At 49.3% G+C, this 19,157-nt stretch overlaps 1 protein-coding gene across 1 annotated transcript in view; it reads left to right on the top strand.

Annotated features, from left to right (window-relative positions):
* Nucleotides 1-19,157, top strand: part of SPTB (spectrin beta, erythrocytic) — a 123,121-nt gene that overhangs the window by 75,743 nt on the left and 28,221 nt on the right. Inside the window, exons 5-19 of the mRNA XM_080934428.1 lie at nt 240-331; nt 944-1,024; nt 1,226-1,341; nt 1,795-1,907; nt 2,656-2,843; nt 4,465-4,582; nt 5,209-5,367; nt 6,204-6,506; nt 7,122-7,272; nt 7,876-8,746; nt 10,228-10,365; nt 15,272-16,028; nt 16,392-16,594; nt 16,687-16,777; nt 17,702-17,848. Of these exons, the coding sequence (XP_080790554.1) occupies nt 240-331; nt 944-1,024; nt 1,226-1,341; nt 1,795-1,907; nt 2,656-2,843; nt 4,465-4,582; nt 5,209-5,367; nt 6,204-6,506; nt 7,122-7,272; nt 7,876-8,746; nt 10,228-10,365; nt 15,272-16,028; nt 16,392-16,594; nt 16,687-16,777; nt 17,702-17,848 (3,528 nt within the window). The remainder of the gene's footprint in view (nt 1-239; nt 332-943; nt 1,025-1,225; nt 1,342-1,794; nt 1,908-2,655; nt 2,844-4,464; nt 4,583-5,208; nt 5,368-6,203; nt 6,507-7,121; nt 7,273-7,875; nt 8,747-10,227; nt 10,366-15,271; nt 16,029-16,391; nt 16,595-16,686; nt 16,778-17,701; nt 17,849-19,157) is intronic.

Genomic DNA, 19,157 nt, shown 5'->3' with positions numbered 1-19,157 from the left:
GTGTCTGACTACAGTCGTTTCTTCTGATGCAGGGGCCATCTCTGTGCCATCCTGGTTGACTGAGGCAGAGAAGTAGGCAACCGGGACCCCAGACCTTAGGGCGTGGGAGTGCTCTAGGGATAAGTGCTACAGATAAATAAATGGAGGACTCAGGGAGAGGCCCACCCCACACAGGAGAGCAGGAAGGCAGAGAGCCAGATATGGATCTATTCTTCTCTTTCTTGCTTTACCACTCCCAGATTCAGGACATTGTTGTCCAAACTCAAGAAGGTCGGGAGACACGCTCAGCCAAGGATGCTCTGCTTCTGTGGTGCCAGATGAAGACAGCAGGGTGTGTATGCCCTGGAAACCTGCCATTCCATTTCCTGTTGGCTCCTTGCTTCCCCTAGGACGGTGATTCTCAACAATCATAATGCTGTGACCCTTTAATACAGTGACATGTTGTGGTCACCTTCAACCATAAAATTATTTTCATTGCTACTTCATAACTGTAACTTTGCTACTGTTGTGAATCACAGTGTAAATGTCTGATATGCAAGCACTCTGATATTCGACCCCTGTGAACGGGTTGTTCATTCCTGGTAGGGGTCCCGACCCACACAAATTGAGAGCCACAGTAGAGGCTGCCATCCCCAAGGGGCATTAGACACCAGTCCCTAGAACTATAGCAGACTTGTCAGTTTATTCAAGTCTGTCCTGACCTGATTCTTGAGCCTGAAACTCAAGATTCCTTTCCATAGTCCCTGTGGTCAGACTCTGGAACCTCTTGAGTCATGAACCACAGCGTATGGAGTATCTGTGTGGCTCATCTGTGTGCTCTTAAGTTGAAGCAGCTCAAGATGGGGCAAGTGTGTTCCTCTCCTAGCATATAGAACCTCAGCTCAGACGCTTGCTTGTTTGGGACCTCAAAAGTTTCTTAGTCTTAATGTTTCTCTTAATGCAGCTACCCCCATGTCAATGTAACCAACTTCACCTCCAGCTGGAAAGATGGCCTTGCCTTCAATGCCCTAATCCATAAACACCGGTAAGGGGCTCCCTGGGGCTGGGCAAAGATTTGAGACCTTGCACTTAGCTAGAGGGCAAGAAACATGTTGCCTCTGTTGATTCTCCTTTTACCCTTGGTTCTCCCACTTTCCTCAACTTCCGGTCATACTGCTACCCTCTTCCAAGCCCACAGCTCCCCCATGGCCACTTCATCTTAACAGTTCAGAGCTCTTGTCCCCAGGCCTGACCTGATCGACTTTGACAAGCTGAAGGATTCCAATGCCCGGCATAACTTGGAGCATGCATTTGATGTGGCTGAGCGCCAGCTGGGCATCATCCCGCTCCTTGACCCTGAAGGTGAGCCACACCCGCTTTACCATTCTGGAGTCAGGTGGACTCCTTCCCACGGCTGGTCAGGTGCCTGGCAAGCTACGAGTATGTAGATGTTGGTTAGGCCAGGGCTCTGCTCTGTGGTGGTAGGTATTCTGCAGACACCTTGACTTATGGGGAGGATTCTTGAGGGTTCAGGTTGACTTCATTCTGTGTTTGTAGGTTATTATCCAGATGTCTGAAATCAGAGGCCTCCACACAGTTCTGTTTCCATGCTATGTAGCAGAAGCTGTCCTTGAACTCCTGACCGTCTGGCCTCTCCTACTACACCTAGCTACTCCTTCATTTCATATCATTAGAAGTTGTCAGTTGATGCACACGGTTGAACTTCATGACAGACGAAGTGGGGAAAAATGCTTGAAACATGACTTTCCTGGGCTGCAGTTTTGGTGCTCAGAATGTCCCATCTGGCTCTTACAGATGTCTTCACAGAAAACCCAGATGAGAAATCCATCATCACCTACGTGGTAGCGTTTTATCACTATTTCTCCAAGATGAAGGTGCTGGCAGTGGAGGGCAAGCGAGTCGGCAAGGTACCGAGCTGTGTAGTCAGCACACCAGTTTTCTTATGTGTTTGTCAGCCCTAGGCCTTGAGTGTGAGCTCCCTGTTCACCCTAAAAACTTTGGGTTTGGTCCCTCAGCTGCAGTTAGGTGTACAGGACACATGTTCCCCAATTCCTCCAAAGTTCCCTGGAAAACGCTTGAGCTGACTCCAAAGAATGTCAGTGACGGGCTATAGCCACGTGTCTGAGCCTCTGTCTGGAGGCCTGTGTCTCCCAAACACACCCGCCCCCAAGCACCACATACTCTTAGTTTGCTTTGTTGATTGTGGCATCAGACCCCAAAGGCTTCCACAGTATACCAAGAACACGTCCCTCTGTACAGAGTGCCGTGCCTGATTTATTTCCTCTGCTGCTTCTGACGAGTAGACAGGCTTCCGTCCATCTCTGTGTGCCTTACTTGCGTTTCGCAAAAGCTGCCCGGATACCTAATACTGTTTGAAATACAGCACTGATCCCTCTAGGGCTCTGCAAACTTACTGATCCTCTATGGGACTGAAGGAGGGGGTGCTATCACTGAACCTTACCACGGTCAGTACAGGACAGGGCCACACCCATGTCTCTTCCATTCCTTTAGCAATGTGGAGTCACAGGGAACACTGTAAAGCTTGAGAGAGAAGCAGGTGCCCCAGTGGAGTTCACACTGATAGTAGGTCTCATTGGTAGCATCGTTGGTGACATTTCTCTTCTGATCAGAATGAGTAACAGGATGATTCTCTAGGTCATTGACCATGCCATCGAGACCGAGAAGATGATTGAAAAGTACAGTGGGTTAGCCTCAGACCTGCTCACCTGGATTGAGCAAACCATTAGCGTCCTGAACAGCCGGAAGTTTGCCAACTCATTGAGTGGCGTCCAGCAGCAGCTCCAGGCCTTCAGCACCTACCGTACTGTGGAGAAGCCGCCCAAGTAAGGCTCAGCACTCGGGAGTACTGTCAGTCCTTGAGGGTGAAAAAGTCAAGAGCTGAGGGTTGTGTCCTATGAAGTGTATCTATGAGGCACAGCCTCGAGTTCTATAGCTGGACACCTGTCACCTACTTGGCCACCCCACTTCCATGCCGTCCAGCTTACTGATGAGAAACTTACTTATAGAGAAAGAAAATGCTTTTCTAGGCTCCCAGGGTCAACTGGGGAGCCGTCTCGGGCTTCTTTGGAGAGCCAGTGCTGGGTAACTCCTCCTAATAAGTCTGTCTCCTCTGTATTATTGGTCTGAGTACCCTGCATGGGGCCTTGTGATCATTAGAGTATATCCGTCTTTCTCCGTCCTACCTGTCACTGCTCAGCAGCAAAGTGCTAAGCCTGCATCTCAGGAACGCTGCCTGACCCCACCACACAGGGTACATGTGCACATGTAACCATCCACACACTTGTGCATACATGTGTAATAAACGTAAGCACATACATAATTAACAACACACTGTTATACAGGCACCTACAGATACAGCCATGCATGAATGCACATACAGATAGTCACAGCTATGCAATACATGTACATGAACACATGCTTACATGTGTGGGTACACATAGGAATGCAGGCACACATATGCATGCATTCACAAATATGCACACGTGTAAATATGCACACATGCACATACAGTCAGGCATTCCAGACTCTCTGCTATTAGCTGTCTACCTCTGAAGAGGTTTCTGGTTCATCAGTGATGCCCTCTGTTTCTTCCTACCCCACTCACCTTTCTCCCAGTCTATTCAAGTCTCTCAAACAGGAAAAACTGAGACACCTTGCCCAGGATGTTCTCTAACCCTGGATCAGGTTTCCAGTCTGACACTAACCCACTTTTAAAGTCCTAAATTCAAAACTGATAACATCAAGTCTGGTATACAAAGGTGTTACCTCTTGGCTGTACCAATAGAGTTTTGGGGCCTAAGGCTCCCTGAGAGCTTTAGAGCACTGAGGTATGTTAGTCTGGGTACACAGCTGGTTCCTCAATGCTGTGCTCAAGGGAGGAAGTGGGTTATCTTGGCACATGGAGGAATGTGAAAGTTATCATTACTTGGACCATGTCCTCTATACACTTTCTGGCTCTTGAGCACATCTGGTCTGTAGGACTTGAAGAACCAGCTAATTGAGACTGGGCAAAAACTGATTTCCTTGCAGTGTGTTCTTATGTAGATACTGCTGCCTCTCAGACTTTATTGACTCAAATCAATTTGTCTGCAAGCCTTTCTTTATAGGACAGAGAAGGTTTTCTATGTGTGGGTTGGTAAAACTTGGTAAGTTTTGGCGTTACCAGAACATTCTGGTTATCGAATCCCTTTGGAAGCAAATGAATGCTCTGATAACCATTGCATTTTCCCTGAATTGAGTTGTAACGATGCAGATCCTTACCCAGTCCCTGCCAGTGAGTGTCAGGTGTCTTAGCAGGAAAGTAGACCTATCTTGTCTCTCGTCTTTAAAGAATATGTGCTTTGCTTTCCAAGATCTATGAGGTCAGGGTTTCCATGTTGACTTCAGCAAAGAGTTTGTCTGTGGGGACCTCAATACCAGTATCCCAAATTCCATTCCCCACAGGTTTCAGGAGAAGGGGAATCTGGAAGTCCTCCTGTTCACTATCCAATCCCGGATGAGAGCCAACAATCAGAGAGTGTACACGCCTCACGATGGGAAGCTGGTGTCTGACATCAACAGGGTACTGTGGCCGTTCCAATTTCCCCTCTGAGCTGAGGAGGAGATGGGGGTGGCCACTGAGCAGGGCTAGACCTGGTCACTTCACTTGGCATTAGTTACACGTTGGCTCTTTAGAAGAGTCATCTGAATGTCTCTAAAGAGGTCAGACTTTACCCCCTGCCCTTCACATTTTGGTCTCTTTAGGCACTCAGAATCGTTCTTTGGGGCCATTTTTGGTAGCCTGTCCTCTACCAAACCTTGAGTTTGTCTTTGAGTCTAGAATGTTAATTACTTATGACAGAAGGGAGCTGCTGTGGTATTTCAGAGGTTTGGAGACTTAGCACCATCTGGAAGCTCTGATAGAAAGGAGGTGGCTATTTAGTCTCCAAGGACTTGCTGAGCACCTACAGAGGAGGAAACCATTATATTAGGAAGCCCCCATCTGAGGCAGGCTTAGGGAAGTAGCACTGGGAAGTCTGACTGGTCTGACCCAGACAAATGTCAGAGGACCGTTACTAAACTTGAATCCGCCACTTCCTTACACCATAGCGACCTCTCTGGATTCATACATCCAGTGTCAGGTGAAAGAGAGACAACCCCAAGAGCACATACTCTTCCTGTTCCCCAAGAATTCTCTGCCTCATGCAGGCCTGGGAGAGCCTGGAGGAGGCAGAATACCAAAGGGAGCTGGCCCTGAGGAGTGAGCTCATCCGGCAGGAGAAGCTGGAGCAGTTGGCACGGCGCTTTGACAGAAAGGCAGCCATGAGAGAGACGTGGCTCAATGAAAACCAGCGCCTGGTGACCCAGGTAAGTTGGTACAGTGTGGCAGGAGAGGGGAGGTGCTTTTAGACCACTGCTTCTGGTGGAATCAGAACCCCAGCCAGTCTCAGCAGCAGCCAAATAAACCTCTTCTCAGCCTTGAAGTGTTCAGCTGGATCAAACCTACATCTTCAAAGAAGCCCTTAGGATTTAAGACTCTAAAATGGAGACTTGGCATGGGCTGGGAGTGTAATTCAGTGGTGCAACACTTGCTTTGTGTGTTTCAAGGTCCAGAGTTGGACCTCCAATGGGAGCCAGAGGTAGACAGAGAGGCAGAAATAACACCTTTTGGTTTCTTGGCCTCCGGACCTGGGACATATTTCACTGGCTAAAAGTGAACCCCGGGGCTGATTCCCCATCAGAGCATCTGTTCTCTCCCACTTAGAGCTTAGAATCAAATTAAATTCTGTCTGTTAAGGGGATAGCGAGTGCTCTAAGAGCATTCGAGAGCGTACGTGTGCCCCAGATAGTGTGGGGGCAAACCATCTGTTTGCAGCGATGTGTTATCTTGGTGTTGGCAACCCCCCTTCTCAGAAATGGACAGATCCTCTCAAGGCAGGGTGGGAAGACCCAGCAGTCTGTAATGACACACAGCCTCACCTGTACGTGTGGTGCAGAGAGTAATTGGGGGCGTTTAGAGGTACTTTGTAAGACGTTCAGAAACTCTGCTCTGCTAAGACAAGCAGCAGAGATAACTCCTTTGTAGAAATGTACTTTTCCCATCTGGCAGCTCTGCTTCAGGGACCCCCACACACACTTCCGAAACAGGGGAGTCTGACTGAGCTGCTGTTTTGTTTGTTGTTCTTTTCCCTCCTTGGGGGCAGGATAACTTTGGGTATGACCTGGCAGCTGTGGAGGCCGCCAAGAAGAAGCATGAAGCCATTGAGACTGATACTGCTGCCTATGAGGAGCGGGTGAAGACGCTGGAGGACCTGGCCCAGGAGCTGGAGAAGGAGAATTACCATGACCAGAAGCGCATCATTGCCCGGAAGGACAACATCCTCCGTCTGTGGAGCTACCTGCAGGAGCTGCTGCGATCCCGGCGACAGAGGCTGGAGGCCACCCTGGCATTGCAGAAGCTCTTCCAGGACATGCTGCACAGTATCGACTGGATGGATGAGATCAAGGTGGGCCCCAAGGCTGCTCACCCTACACCCCATTCTGTAGTCACTGTGTGTTTCCTTAAATAGCCTCCTCCAGTCACGTCTCAAAATCACAGTGGAGAAAGGACAAAAAGCATCACTAGCCCAGGTTCACAATATTCCCAGTAACCCAGGAAATAGGTTAATGGTTACACAAGCATCTACCTTACAGGAGTTAGAAAGAGTAGATGGTACCGAGAAGTTCACTGGATCAGTCTCTGAGCAAGTGGGCTTCAACTGATAGAATCTAGACTCCTCCACATGAGAAACCAGAGAAGTCTGGATTCTCCCCCTCTGCTGCAGGAAGTCTTGGGTGAAACCAAGCATGAAATTGACCACACGCTTTCTAAAAATAAACATGCCCAGGCTCTAGACCTCAGAATGGATGATGCAGAAGAGTGTGAAGTTTGAGACTTTGTAGGACATTGCATGGAAGGTTCCAGAGGGCACCCTTCTGTAGCAAATCCTACTCCGTAGCATTTCCAGTCCCAAGCAGCAGCTACTCCCCTGCTGTTCCCACGTCTCCCTGGCTAAGATGCATGCACACACCCCCAAGGAGGTGGTCTTTCTCTTCACTTGTCCTTGTCCCTTCGTTGCCAGGCTCATATCTTGTCTGCTGAATTTGGGAAGCACTTGTTAGAGGTGGAAGACCTGCTGCAGAAACACAAGCTAATGGAAGCCGATATTGCCATCCAGGGGGACAAAGTAAAGGCCATCACAGCGGCCACCCTGCAGTTCACTGAGGGGAAAGGTGAGGCAAAGGGTGTTCACGCCATCGAGGCCTCTGATGCTGGACCCCATCTTCTGGCCCCTTGCCACCTGGGGTAAACCTGGAGCCACCTTGAGAATTCTGCCTCTTCCCTCAGGTGATGGTGTGTAAAGCTTGAGCGGTGGCATCGCTCTCCCGAGGGCAGGCTGCTTTGGCAGCCCGTAACCAGAGAGACAGAAGATGCCATCTGTCTTCTGTTCTTTTTGCTACTCAGACTGTTTGTGTTTTTAGGTGCTTGTCTTAAATGAGTTCTTTACTCCCTAGAAATCTGTAACTGAGCATTTTTCAATCTCACGTCATGTTATACATTTCCACAAGAACTGACTCAACCGAACCTCCCTCCCTTGTTTCTGAAGGGTGGTAGAATCTGGCCTGTTTGAGTAACTGAGAAACTCATGAATCCGGGCCCACAGGACCTTGAAGGGCTAGAGACATAGCTCAGTGGCAGAGCATTTGCCTTCCACATACAAGGTTCCCAAGAGCGTAAAAAATGGAAGTTTGGAGATAGTGTGGTCCTGACCTACCTGAAATTTGCCTATAAATGAATCCTTCCCTTTCTTTTTCTTCCTCCTCCTATTCCTCCAGGGTATCAGCCTTGTGACCCCCAGGTCATCCAGGACCGAGTCAGCCACCTAGAGCAGTGCTTCAGTGAACTGAGCAACATGGCAGCTGGAAGGAAGGCTCAGCTGGAACAGTCTAAGCGACTCTGGAAGTTCTTCTGGGAGATGGATGAGGCGGAAAGCTGGATCAAGGAAAAGGAGCAGATCTACTCCTCCCTAGACTACGGCAAGGACCTGACCAGTGTGCTCATCTTACAGCGCAAGCACAAGGCCTTTGAGGATGAGCTCCGTGGGCTGGATGCCCATCTGAAGCAGATCTTCCAGGAGGCTGAGGACATGGTTGCACAAAAGCAGTTTGGACATCCACAGATCGAGACCCGTGTCAAAGAAGTATCGGCTCAGTGGGACCACTTGAAAGAGCTGGCCGCCTTCCGTAAGAAAGACCTGCAGGATGCGGAAAACTTCTTCCAGTTCCAGGGTGATGCAGATGACCTGAAGGCTTGGCTGCAGGACGCTCACCGGCTGCTCTCTGGTGAAGATGTAGGGCAGGATGAAGGAGCCACGAGGGCCCTGGGAAAGAAGCACAAGGAGTTTCTAGAGGAGCTGGAGGAGAGCCGAGGGGTGATGGAGCACTTAGAAAACCAAGCCCAGGACTTCCCCGAGGAGTTTCGAGACTCCCCAGATGTAACGAACCGTCTACAGGCCCTCAGGAAGCTCTACCAGCAGGTGATGGCCCAGGCAGAATTGCGTGGGCACAAGCTGCAGGAAGCCCTAGACTTGTACACCGTGTTTGGGGAGTCAGATGCCTGTGAGCTGTGGATGACCGAGAAGGGGAAGTGGCTGGACCAGATGGATATCCCAAACACGCTGGAGGACCTGGAGGTTGTGCAGCACAGGTCAGACAGGCTCAGCCTTTGCTCGTCTTCCTACCCGAGGGCTGAGTGTCACCTCCCACCTCTCGACCCTTTGTTACATAGTTCAGGCTTCAAGAGTTCTGGCCTGACTCTGGGGCCGCCATTTCTTTACCCACTGGGGCCTTCATAGTTCTGGAGACAAAGGGAATTTTTTAAAACGTATTATTCAGTTACTTCTGAGCTACAGGAATCTTTACTCAGATGAATTCTGAGCATTGGAACACGGGAAAGGGGGAGGTACTGTGGACACGGGGGCTGAGAGGCTGGGATTCTGTCATCTCTAACTCTGTGCTAGTCCCAAGCCAGAGAACCACAAGGAATCGCAGAGGCCAGTTTATAAACAGCAGGTTTCCAAGACCACTCTGACTTCTGGTATTCTGAGTCCATCAGCACTTGTGGTCTGGGAGCATGTTCATGTGGGGGGGTTGGGGGGGGTGAACCTTGCTAGAGAATAGTGGCGTGCTCAGGCTGAGGAGGGTGGAGCTAAGGCAGTGGATAGAGGGGTGCTCCAGCTTGGTTAGGGGACATGCTCAGACTGTAGGTGAATGGGGTGCTCAGGCTAAGGAAGGGCCTGAGGAGGGAGAAGTGGTGAGGTGCTGGAGAGGAGGTGTTCTGGCTGTGGATGGGGTGGGGAGGTGTTCGGGCTTTGCGGCATCTCAGCGGCCTAGCACAGAATTCACGCGTCACAGAGCAGGAGGAGCCGCTCGCTGAGGTAGTGCCAAGGAGGTCCTGCTCTGATGCTAGACCAGTGGTTCTCAACCTTCTTGATACTGTGACCCTTTAATCCAGTTCCTCATGTTGTAGCAATCCCGAACATAAAATTATTTTTTGCTGCCTCATAATTGTAATCTTGCTGCTGCTAGGCGCGGTGATGTAAAACATCTGTGTTTTCAGATGGTCTTAGGCAACCTCTGTGAAAGGGTCATTTGACCCCCAAAGGGGTCATGACCCACAGGTTGAGAACCTTTGCTAGAGGGTGCTGGACTCTTCTCAGAGAAAGGTGTTTGTCTTTCCTCTGTAGCTCTCCCTGACCCATCTCAGAAAAGAGCTTGTGAATAGGGAAGGGAGCCTTGGGCCAACCTTTCTTGGTACAGAACTAGGGTAGAATTACAACCAAGACAATGCAGGCTTGGCAGATGGTCCTGGGGGTGACTGACTCCATGGCAGCCCCAACACCATAAACCCTTTACAGCCACGCTGTGTCACACTACTGTGGAGCTGTTGTCTGTAGAGCAAGGAACTGTCTCCTAACTTGGTTCAGAAATACTAAGGCATAAAATCGAATCCATTGAAGTAAAAATCAGTGTATAGCAGCATATCTGCCTCCTTTCTTCCCTCCTGGAGACAAAGCGTTCCGAATGTAGAGGGAGGAAGCCGGAACTGCACTTCTAGAGAGTCGAAAACACTGGACACCGGAAGATCTGCTACCACTCACTGCTCCTCGTGTTCTCTGTCCATCTCAGGTTTGACATCCTGGACCAGGAGATGAAGACCTTGATGGCGCAGATTGATGGTGTGAACCTCGCCGCCAACAACCTGGTAGAGAGTGGCCACCCACGCAGTGGGGAGGTGAAACAGTATCAGGACCGCCTGAACAAGAGGTGGGAGTGGCAGGGCGTGGGTGGGGGGCTTCTAGCACCTGACACACACCTAGGGAAATGTCTTGAGCTGTAAATGTTCTAGTCTTTCTCTGACAACCCGGTTGCTAGTGCTGGGGCTACAGCAGCAAGGGGACATCTGTGCTGTGGTAAGCATCAGGGAGGAGAGAGTGTTGGTGGAGCTTTGAACGCCATGTCTGGGGGTGAAGGCCTGCGTCCACGCACGGATGGTTATACGGGAGCTCTGAGAGTGCACATAGTTAGGGTAGGGTCACGTGCACTTGTGCCATATTTCCCCAGACATTCCAGGACATGAGAAATTGCTTTCTGAGAGTTCTTAAGTACTGTCCATAAAGAACGTCCCTGCCTGTGCCAAAATTCAGCGCCGGTAATAAGACTGGCTGGAGTGAAGAGAATTAGCAGGGAGCCTTGAGCTAGCGTCATGGTTGGGACAAAAAGCAGGCCCCGAGGAGACTTTAGAGAGGGGGGTGCTTTCAGAGCAGGGCATAATTGCTCATTAGTTCCTGGAGGATCTTTGAGGACAGAGCAAACGCTTGCATTCTCTGCACACGCAGTGCCACATGGTCACTCCTAACCCTGGCCCCTCCCACATACTGCCTATGGCAGTTCGGCAGTTCATGTAGGGAAAAGTCAGCTGTGAAGAAATAGGCTGGCACTCTGGGGACTGCTGGGAGCCTGTCAGGAACCCCAAGCTGAGCGGAATGTTCTAGAACCACTGGAAGGGGGCTGACCATCTCACTATCCAAGGATGGGGCCTGCAAGTCTGGAGGTTCCTTTGCAAGTCTATACTGAGAGGGGTGTCTGTTCACCAGGCTTGGGGGCCTCTCTATGTGAGAGCGGGAGAGGAAGAGAAGCGGGGGGAGGGGATGGGGCTGGAGCTCTGTTCGAGTGAAGCAATTAGATGGGCAACTAAGGCAGGAAGAACTTGCCAGCTAAGCAATGCATTATAGTCATGGCATGCTGACACTTACAGTGGCTAAGCCATGCCCCACCTCAGGTGAAAACATGAAGGCAGTCGCCGTTCTTGGGTTCGAGAAGAGCTGAGGCACAGGGGGATGAGATACTTCCTGTTAAGTCTTAAGGGAGGGCTGAAAATACATCCAGTCCAGCAGAGAAGGAAGGGGAGGCCACTACTTTACCATGTGGCACACCCCGTTTGGACCAGCTCTCTGGTTTAGAATGTTTGGGCTGATGCTAAATGTCAGAGATTATTGATGAGAATCGGAGAAGTCTGTCTCTGGTTCTGGCTCAGCTCCACAGAGACAGCAAGACTTGCCCGATTCATCTCACACTCATTTTGTACCTCTACCTCAGGGCCATTCCCCTGCCTCTGTTCCTGTCTGTCAGTGTGCTTGTTCTTTCAACAATGTGTTCCAAAACCTGCTCATGCTTAGCTTGGACAGTCTGCCTGTTGAAATACTCCCTGCTTCCTTTCTTTGCACTGGCTTTGAGCTTTGCAACCTACCTCACATTTATTTTTTTAAGATGTATTAATTTCTCTGTGTGTGTATGTACACCATATTCACACCTGTACCCTCAGAGGCCAGAAGAGGGGATTGGATTTCAGAGAAATAGATTTACAGACATTTGTGAGCTGCCATGTGGGTGCCGGGAACTAAACCCAGGTCCTCCGAAAGAGCAGCCAGTGCTCCTAACTGCTCAGGCGTCTCTCCAGCCCCTCTTACCTTGTATTTAGAACTTCAGTTCTGAAAGCTTAACACCAGGAATACTTTATTGGAAATGTGTTTAGACAGTTTTGTTGCTGTGTGAACGTTGTAGAATGTTCTGACATAACCTCAGGGCATAACCCCCTACACATGCTGCATGACCCCCTACACACATGCTGCATAACCCCCTACACACATGCTGCATAACCCCCTACACACATGCTGCATAACCCCCTACACACATGCTGCATAACCCCCTACACACATGCTGCATGACCTCCTACACACATGCTGCATGACCTTCTATACACATGCTGCATAACCCCCTACACACATGCTGCATAACCCCCTACACACATGCTGCATAACCCCCTACACACATGCTGCATAACCCCCTACACACATGCTGCATAACCCCCTACACATGCTGCATAACCCCCTACACACATGCTGCATAACCCCCTACACATGCTGCATAACCCCCTACACACATGCTGCATAACCTCCTACACGCATGCTGCATGACCCCCTACACACATGCTGCATGACCTCCTACACACATGCTGCATGACCCCCTATACACATGCTGCATGACCTCCTACACACATGCTGCATGACCTTCTATACACATGCTACATAACCTCCTACACACATGCTGCATGACCCCCTACACACATGCTGCATGACCCCCTACACACATGCTGCATGTTCCTTTGCTTCAAGGCCATAGTGAACAAAGCAGCATGAGATGAGATTGGGATTGTAGGTTAAAATGTACTTAGCACGCACAAGGATCTGGGTTCAATCTCCAGGACCACAATCAAAAAAAATCAGACAAGGATCAAACATCAGGAAAGTGCTGTAGTGAAATGTCGAGAAACACAAAGTCCATGAAACCAGGACTGGCCAACACAGTGCACTGTTTACAGAAAAACATTCTAAATGGAGTGTAAACCTCAGAATAACAGTGAGAAGTGTGGTATAGCAAATACATAAACCAGTAGCATCATCCTACATTTCTCACTCAAACCACCACATCCCATTTCATGTGACCCCAGGGACTCATGCCTTAACCTAGCACAAAATGCATTCGGTCCCACTTCAAAAGTCCCCGTCAGCCTGAGTCTCAACGCTATTTTAAAGTTCAAAGTCTCTTCTTCTGAGACCCAAAACAGTCTTTTAACTGTAACCCCAGAAAATAAAAAAATCAAACTGTGTAATTCCAACATGGAATGGCACAGAATATGCGTCTCTATCCCAAAAGGGCACAGTGAAGAAATGCTAGGCTACAGGGAAACCCGGCAGGGCAAATTCCAAATCTCAATGATGTCCATTCTCAAAGAGCTTAGGGGCTTTAGGGCACCATTCCCTAACTCTGCTGCCTGCCTCTCTCCCTTAGGCTGGTTCCACTTCCCATGTGTAGCTCTTGGCATCGCCAGCATCTTGGGGTTCCCACTGCAACCCAGGCTTCATTTTCACAGCTTCATGTGATGATTTTTACACTTGTCTTCTCCGGGCTGCCATGTAGGGTTCCCCTGTCATAGGCTGCCTAGTGTCAGCCACTCTTTAATACAGTGGAGGAAGAATCCGTACATCCTTCATTCTTACATTCTTCATGTCTCTAAAGTCGGTGCCTGAAGATGACACTGCCAAGTTAGGCTACCCTGTTCTGTAGAGGCTGGCCTTGACGTCAGAGATGCACTCACAGGCAACACCTTTTGTTGTTATTATTTGTTTGTTTGTTTTGAGGGTTTCTCTGTGTAGCCCTTGCTGTTCTGGAACTCTGTAAACCAGGCTGGCCTCAAACTCAGAGATCTGCCTGCCTCTGCTTTCTGAGTGCTGGGATTAAAGGCAATCACAACCAGTGCCCAGTTTAGCTGCAGCTTTCTAGGAGCCAAAAAACAAACAAACAAACAATACACACACACACATACACACACACACACACACATACACACACACACACACACACACACACACACACACACACACAATTCTTTATGCTCTCTTTCACCAGTTGGGAATTTAGCTAGATGGGCTCTTGCCCTGAGGGCATCCTTTCCTTTATTCCAGTGCAGAAAAAGCCTCCACTTAGTGGCACTAATCTCCTTAGCAACCTCTTCCAGCAGCACCCTGTCTGGAACACTAAGCTTCCTGGTGCTCCCTTTCTCTCTAAACCGTATGCTTTGTATTACTTTCTGCCCCACTTGCTCTTTCTCATTGTAGACTGGCCGAGGCACTATCAATAATGCCTAGGCCACAGACTGAACAGACATCTAGTCTTGAAATTTCCTTCACCGAAGAAATTAGGTCATTACTTTTAAATTTAGCCTCAGGGAAGTTCTCATGACTTGGACATTTGCCAAAATATTACAGGAGTAGTCTCCAAGCCCAATGCCGTTACTGACCTTGCTTTCCTGTGAAGCCCCTTGTGCTGGACCTCCACAGTCCACGTGGCTCTCAGCACCACTGTCTTCCAGGCTCCTACGAGAATGGCTTGTTACGCTCTAACAACATCCAACTGCTTTTCTAGTCCTCCAAACAAACAGCATAGTTAGGTTCTTCAGAGCAGCAGCCAATTTCTGCTACCAACCTCTGTATCAGCGACTTTTCCACTGTGGTGACAATAGGAAGCCAAAGGCATGGCAGCAGGAACGGGAAACTGAGAGCTCATATTCTAAACCCTAAGCGAGAAGCAGAAAGAGTGAACGGGAAATGTGACCGTAAACACTCGGAAGTCTGTCCAAAGTGATGTCCTTCCTCAGACAAGGCTCTGCCTCCCTCTCCAAAGTTTCATAACTCCCTCACACAGTACCACCGGATACTTCCAGCTCTGGCAAAGGGCAAAACCCACAGCACAGTTCCTACTAAATGCATACTACCTTCACACTAAGCCAGAAGCCTAACCATCATAGATCCCAGACTGTTCGTAGCTACCTGAGGTTCAGTTGAACATTACGTATAGCTAGGACCACATCATTGCTTGACCCCTGAGAATCAAGAACATCTGGTTCTCTGTTAGATAGATCTTAGGCAAAAATGGAATAAGTTAATTTTCGTTTACCCGCACTTAGATGGATTTTTTTGTTTTGTTTTGTTTATTTTGTAACATACGAGGTCTCTGGGGGAAGACTGGTGGGAAATAGGGAAAGGGAGCCTGGTGAGAAGAGTTGAAGGAGCAGCATGAAGTGTTTCCCCTCGGTCTGTGTCTCCTCTGGCAGGTGGAAGGCCTTCCAGGCAGTGGTGTCCGAGCAGAGAGAGGCTGTGGACTCAGCTCTCCGAGTAAACAACTACTGTGTAGACTGTGAGGAGACCAGCAAGTGGATCATGGACAAGACGAAGGTTGTGGAGTCGACCAAGGACTTGGGACAGGACTTGGCAGGAGTCATTGCCATCCAGCGGAAGTTGTCAGGGTTGGAGCGGGATGTATTGGCCATCCGGGATCGTGTGAGTGCCCTGGAGCGGGAGTCTCGGTACTTGATGGAGTCACACCCCGAGCAGAAAGAGGACATTGGCCAGCGGCAGGCAGATGTTGAGAAGCTGTGGAGGGGTCTGCAAGATGCCTTGCAAGGTCAGGAGCTCTCCTTAGGTGAGGCCAGCAAGCTGCAGGCTTTCCTGCAAGATCTAGATGACTTCAAGGCCTGGCTGTCGATGGCCCAAAAGGCAGTGGCCTCTGAGGACATGCCTGAGTCACTCCCAGAGGCTGAGCAGCTCCTACAGCAGCATGCAGCCATTAAGGAAGAGATTGATGCACACAAAGACAATTACCATCGGGTCAAGGCCGCTGGGGAGAAAGTGATTGAAGGCCAAACTGACCCAGATTACCAGCTTCTGGGCCAGCGGCTAGAGGGCCTAGATACTGACTGGGATGCTCTGCGCCGGATGTGGGAGAGCCGAGGGAGCACCCTCACCCAGTGCCTGGGCTTCCAGGAGTTCCAGAAAGATGCCAAGCAGGCTGAAGCCATCCTCAGCAACCAGGTAGGAAGAAGCATACAGGGCTGGGTCAGGAGTCCCTTGGGAGATTTACTAGTGGTGAGCTCATCATAGTCACCAATTAAAGGAAATCCTCTGTGTTCTGTCCTCATCATGTGCCTCTGGTCCTATGTCCCAAGCTGTCATGCTTTGGGGTCATTTGGAAGCTAGAGAAGTGAGCCTCGCCCTGTGTTACTGCCCTCTCTTGTAACTTTTACCACTACCCATGCGTGCCTCCCTAGGTGGGAGTGGAAGGCCAGGCCTGGGAAGCAGAACCTTGTCTTTGCATTGCTCTGTAACCTAACAGCTGCCTGCAGCATCCTTGCTTAGCCCATCCTCAGGCCTCCTCTGGAAACTTTACTTTAACAGGAATACACTCTGGCTCACTTGGAGCCTCCAGACTCCCTAGCAGCTGCAGAGGCCGGCATCCGAAAGTTCGAGGATTTCTTAGTGTCTATGGAAAACAACAGAGACAAGGTCCTGAGTCCTGTGGACTCTGGGAACAAGCTGGTGGCTGAGGGCAACCTGTATTCGAACAAGATCAAAGAGAAGGTGCAGCTGATTGAAGACAGGTACTTCCTACCCCTAAGTCCATGAGGCCCTATGCTACACTGGGGCAAGGACCCCAGGCTTGGTGCTAGTGTGACTTCCTTTGACTTCCCAGGCACATGAAGAACAATGAGAAGGCTCAAGAGGTTACAGTTCTCCTAAAAGACAACCTGGAGTTGCAGAACTTCCTCCAAAACTGCAAGGAGGTAAGGCCAACAGACGGGGTGCTTCTAAGATTTCAGTCTGAAGTACTCAGACTTAGGGGTCCAAAGGACTCCTGAAGAATGATGGTGTTACAGGAGCTAGGGACTTGGGTGCTTAGCTCAGTGCTCCTTGAAGTCTTTCTGTTTCACAGTTCTTTTCTACCCTCAACCTAAGTCTGAAGTCATCCTTGGTTTGTCCAAAGGTTTCTCAAAGAGTGGTCTGAGAACATTCCAGGTTGGAATCACCTGAGTATGGACAGGGCTACCTGCAGGGACATGGGGTCTACACATCATCCACACACAGGGCTCTTATGTAATGACCTGTCTGCCAGTGCTGACTGAAATCCATAATGCTTTTTTGAGCACCTTTGTTTTGTACTGGGCCCTGGAATTATGGAACAAGTCTTGGTCCTGGAGCAAACAGATCATTAGACCCCAGAGGGCGGATGGATAGGAAGGAACCTTAAGGAGAGAGTCTGCTGATGGGACTTCCCACATGCAGTGGGGCTGTCTCTGACATCCTCCTGGTTTTCCCCTTGGGGCTTCATTTCAACTCACATCACACCATTTCCATCTATCTTGTCCTTGGTACAAGCCAGACTTGGCATGATGCCAGGACATCTTGAAACTATGGAACACACAACTCCCTCTTCCCCTTATTAATTATAGTTGCCTTTAACCTCTTTCTCATGTAACATTTTCTTGGTGCTTATTAATCATTTAGCACCCCACTATCTGGATGGATTTATCCATCTACCTATCTACTAAGAATGTGCTGAGTTACTACAGTGTCTCAGGCCTTGTTCTAGGTCCTGGAGATATGGAAAGAACAAACTGTCTCACACCGCACATGCTCCAGTAACCCCTTGACCTCCTCCTTCTGGAGGTCTGCACAGAAACCACAGGACTCACTCTTTCTGCCCACAGCTCACACTCTGGATCAATGACAAGCTGCTGACCTCTCCAGATGTCTCCTATGATGAAGCTCGCAACCTTCACAACAAATGGATGAAACACCAGGCATTTATGGCAGAGCTGGCTTCTCATCAAGGGTGGCTTGAGAACATTGATGCGGTAAGTAGACAGTCGGGTGATGGATGACTCAGATACGCTCCTGTGGCTTAGGCTTCATCTGTGACACACAAACTGTCCTGAAGCTTTCTGGACAGTACAGAACTTGGTAGTGAAAATGAAACTTTAGTGTTCCTGATATCGCTAGACTTGTTAAACCTGGTCAGAACAATTAGGGTCCAACAGCCAGTACCCAGAGGGCAGTCATTTCTGTTAGCCTTCTGGTATTGTGATTCCAGTCATTCGGATGAACCAAGCTAGCAGGAAGCAGCCATTCACAGCCCATGTGGATGAAACCGTGGAGCCCACTGTATTAATCTCGCCAGCGGCCTGGGTCAAAGTGTGGCAGAGTTCCACTTGAGAGGCATGCTCCTTTGCTTTCCCTGCTGTGGCAGTCCAGGAAGAAGTCAGCTTGGTGTCCACATAAGCCATGCCTAATGGCGTTAGGGCATCAGTCTGGGAGCCAGCCTGAGTCTCTTCTCTGCTCTCAGCTCTTCCTCTCTGAAACCAGGACAATAGCTTTTACTGACCAAGCCCTGAGTATTGCATACTTGTAGACAGAAAAAACACTTAGGATAGTGTTTGACAATTGGGAAACCATCGATGACGATACTGACCACGATCAATAGCGTATACGCCTAGAGCCAGGTCCTTTATGCTGTCCACACCCAAAACACAAACATTAGGACGGGAAACCAGGTCAGGCAGCCTTAGTGACCGGCCTATCTCTGAGGCGAAAACGTTACTTCTGGGATTTGTAAAGGGTTCCCATGTTATGAGTACCTGGATCTGATTTGTTTATTAGCTTATTCATTATTGCTTCAGCCTCCCGGGTTCAGAGATTTCTGCTGTGTATCACTCCCTACCTGGCTCCTGATAGGTTTTAATCTTTTTCTTTATTTCCTAGGAGGAGGATAACAGGATTAAACCTCTACCATTTAACTAGGTCCCCTACCCTACCCCTCTTTTCTTTTTTTAAATTTTTACAAAGGGTCTCACTAAGTTGCAGAGGTTAACCTTTAGTTTATTTTGTACGTCAGGTTAGCCTTCAACTCCCTATCCTCTCGCGGCTTGCTGGTGTTAAAAGTGCCACCAGTCCAGGCTACCGAATAAATCTTGAATTTTTCTTTCACTATCAGCCCTGTGCTGGGATCCCTCCAAGTCATTTGCCCCACCACTGCTCTCCCTGCCCCACTCCCATCTGTAGATAACTTTAGAGGCTCAGAGTGATTTTTTTTTTAAAACAATTTTTTAAAAGATTTATTTATTTATTTTATGTGAGTACTCTGTAGCTGTTTACAGAGACGCCAGA

Source organism: Micromys minutus (genome assembly GCF_963924665.1).
Source record: "Micromys minutus genome assembly, chromosome: 1".
In the NCBI taxonomy this organism is placed as follows: Eukaryota; Metazoa; Chordata; class Mammalia; order Rodentia; family Muridae; genus Micromys; species Micromys minutus.
The sequence above is the reverse complement of the archived record's forward strand: the minus strand, read 5'-3'. Positions and strand labels throughout refer to the sequence as shown.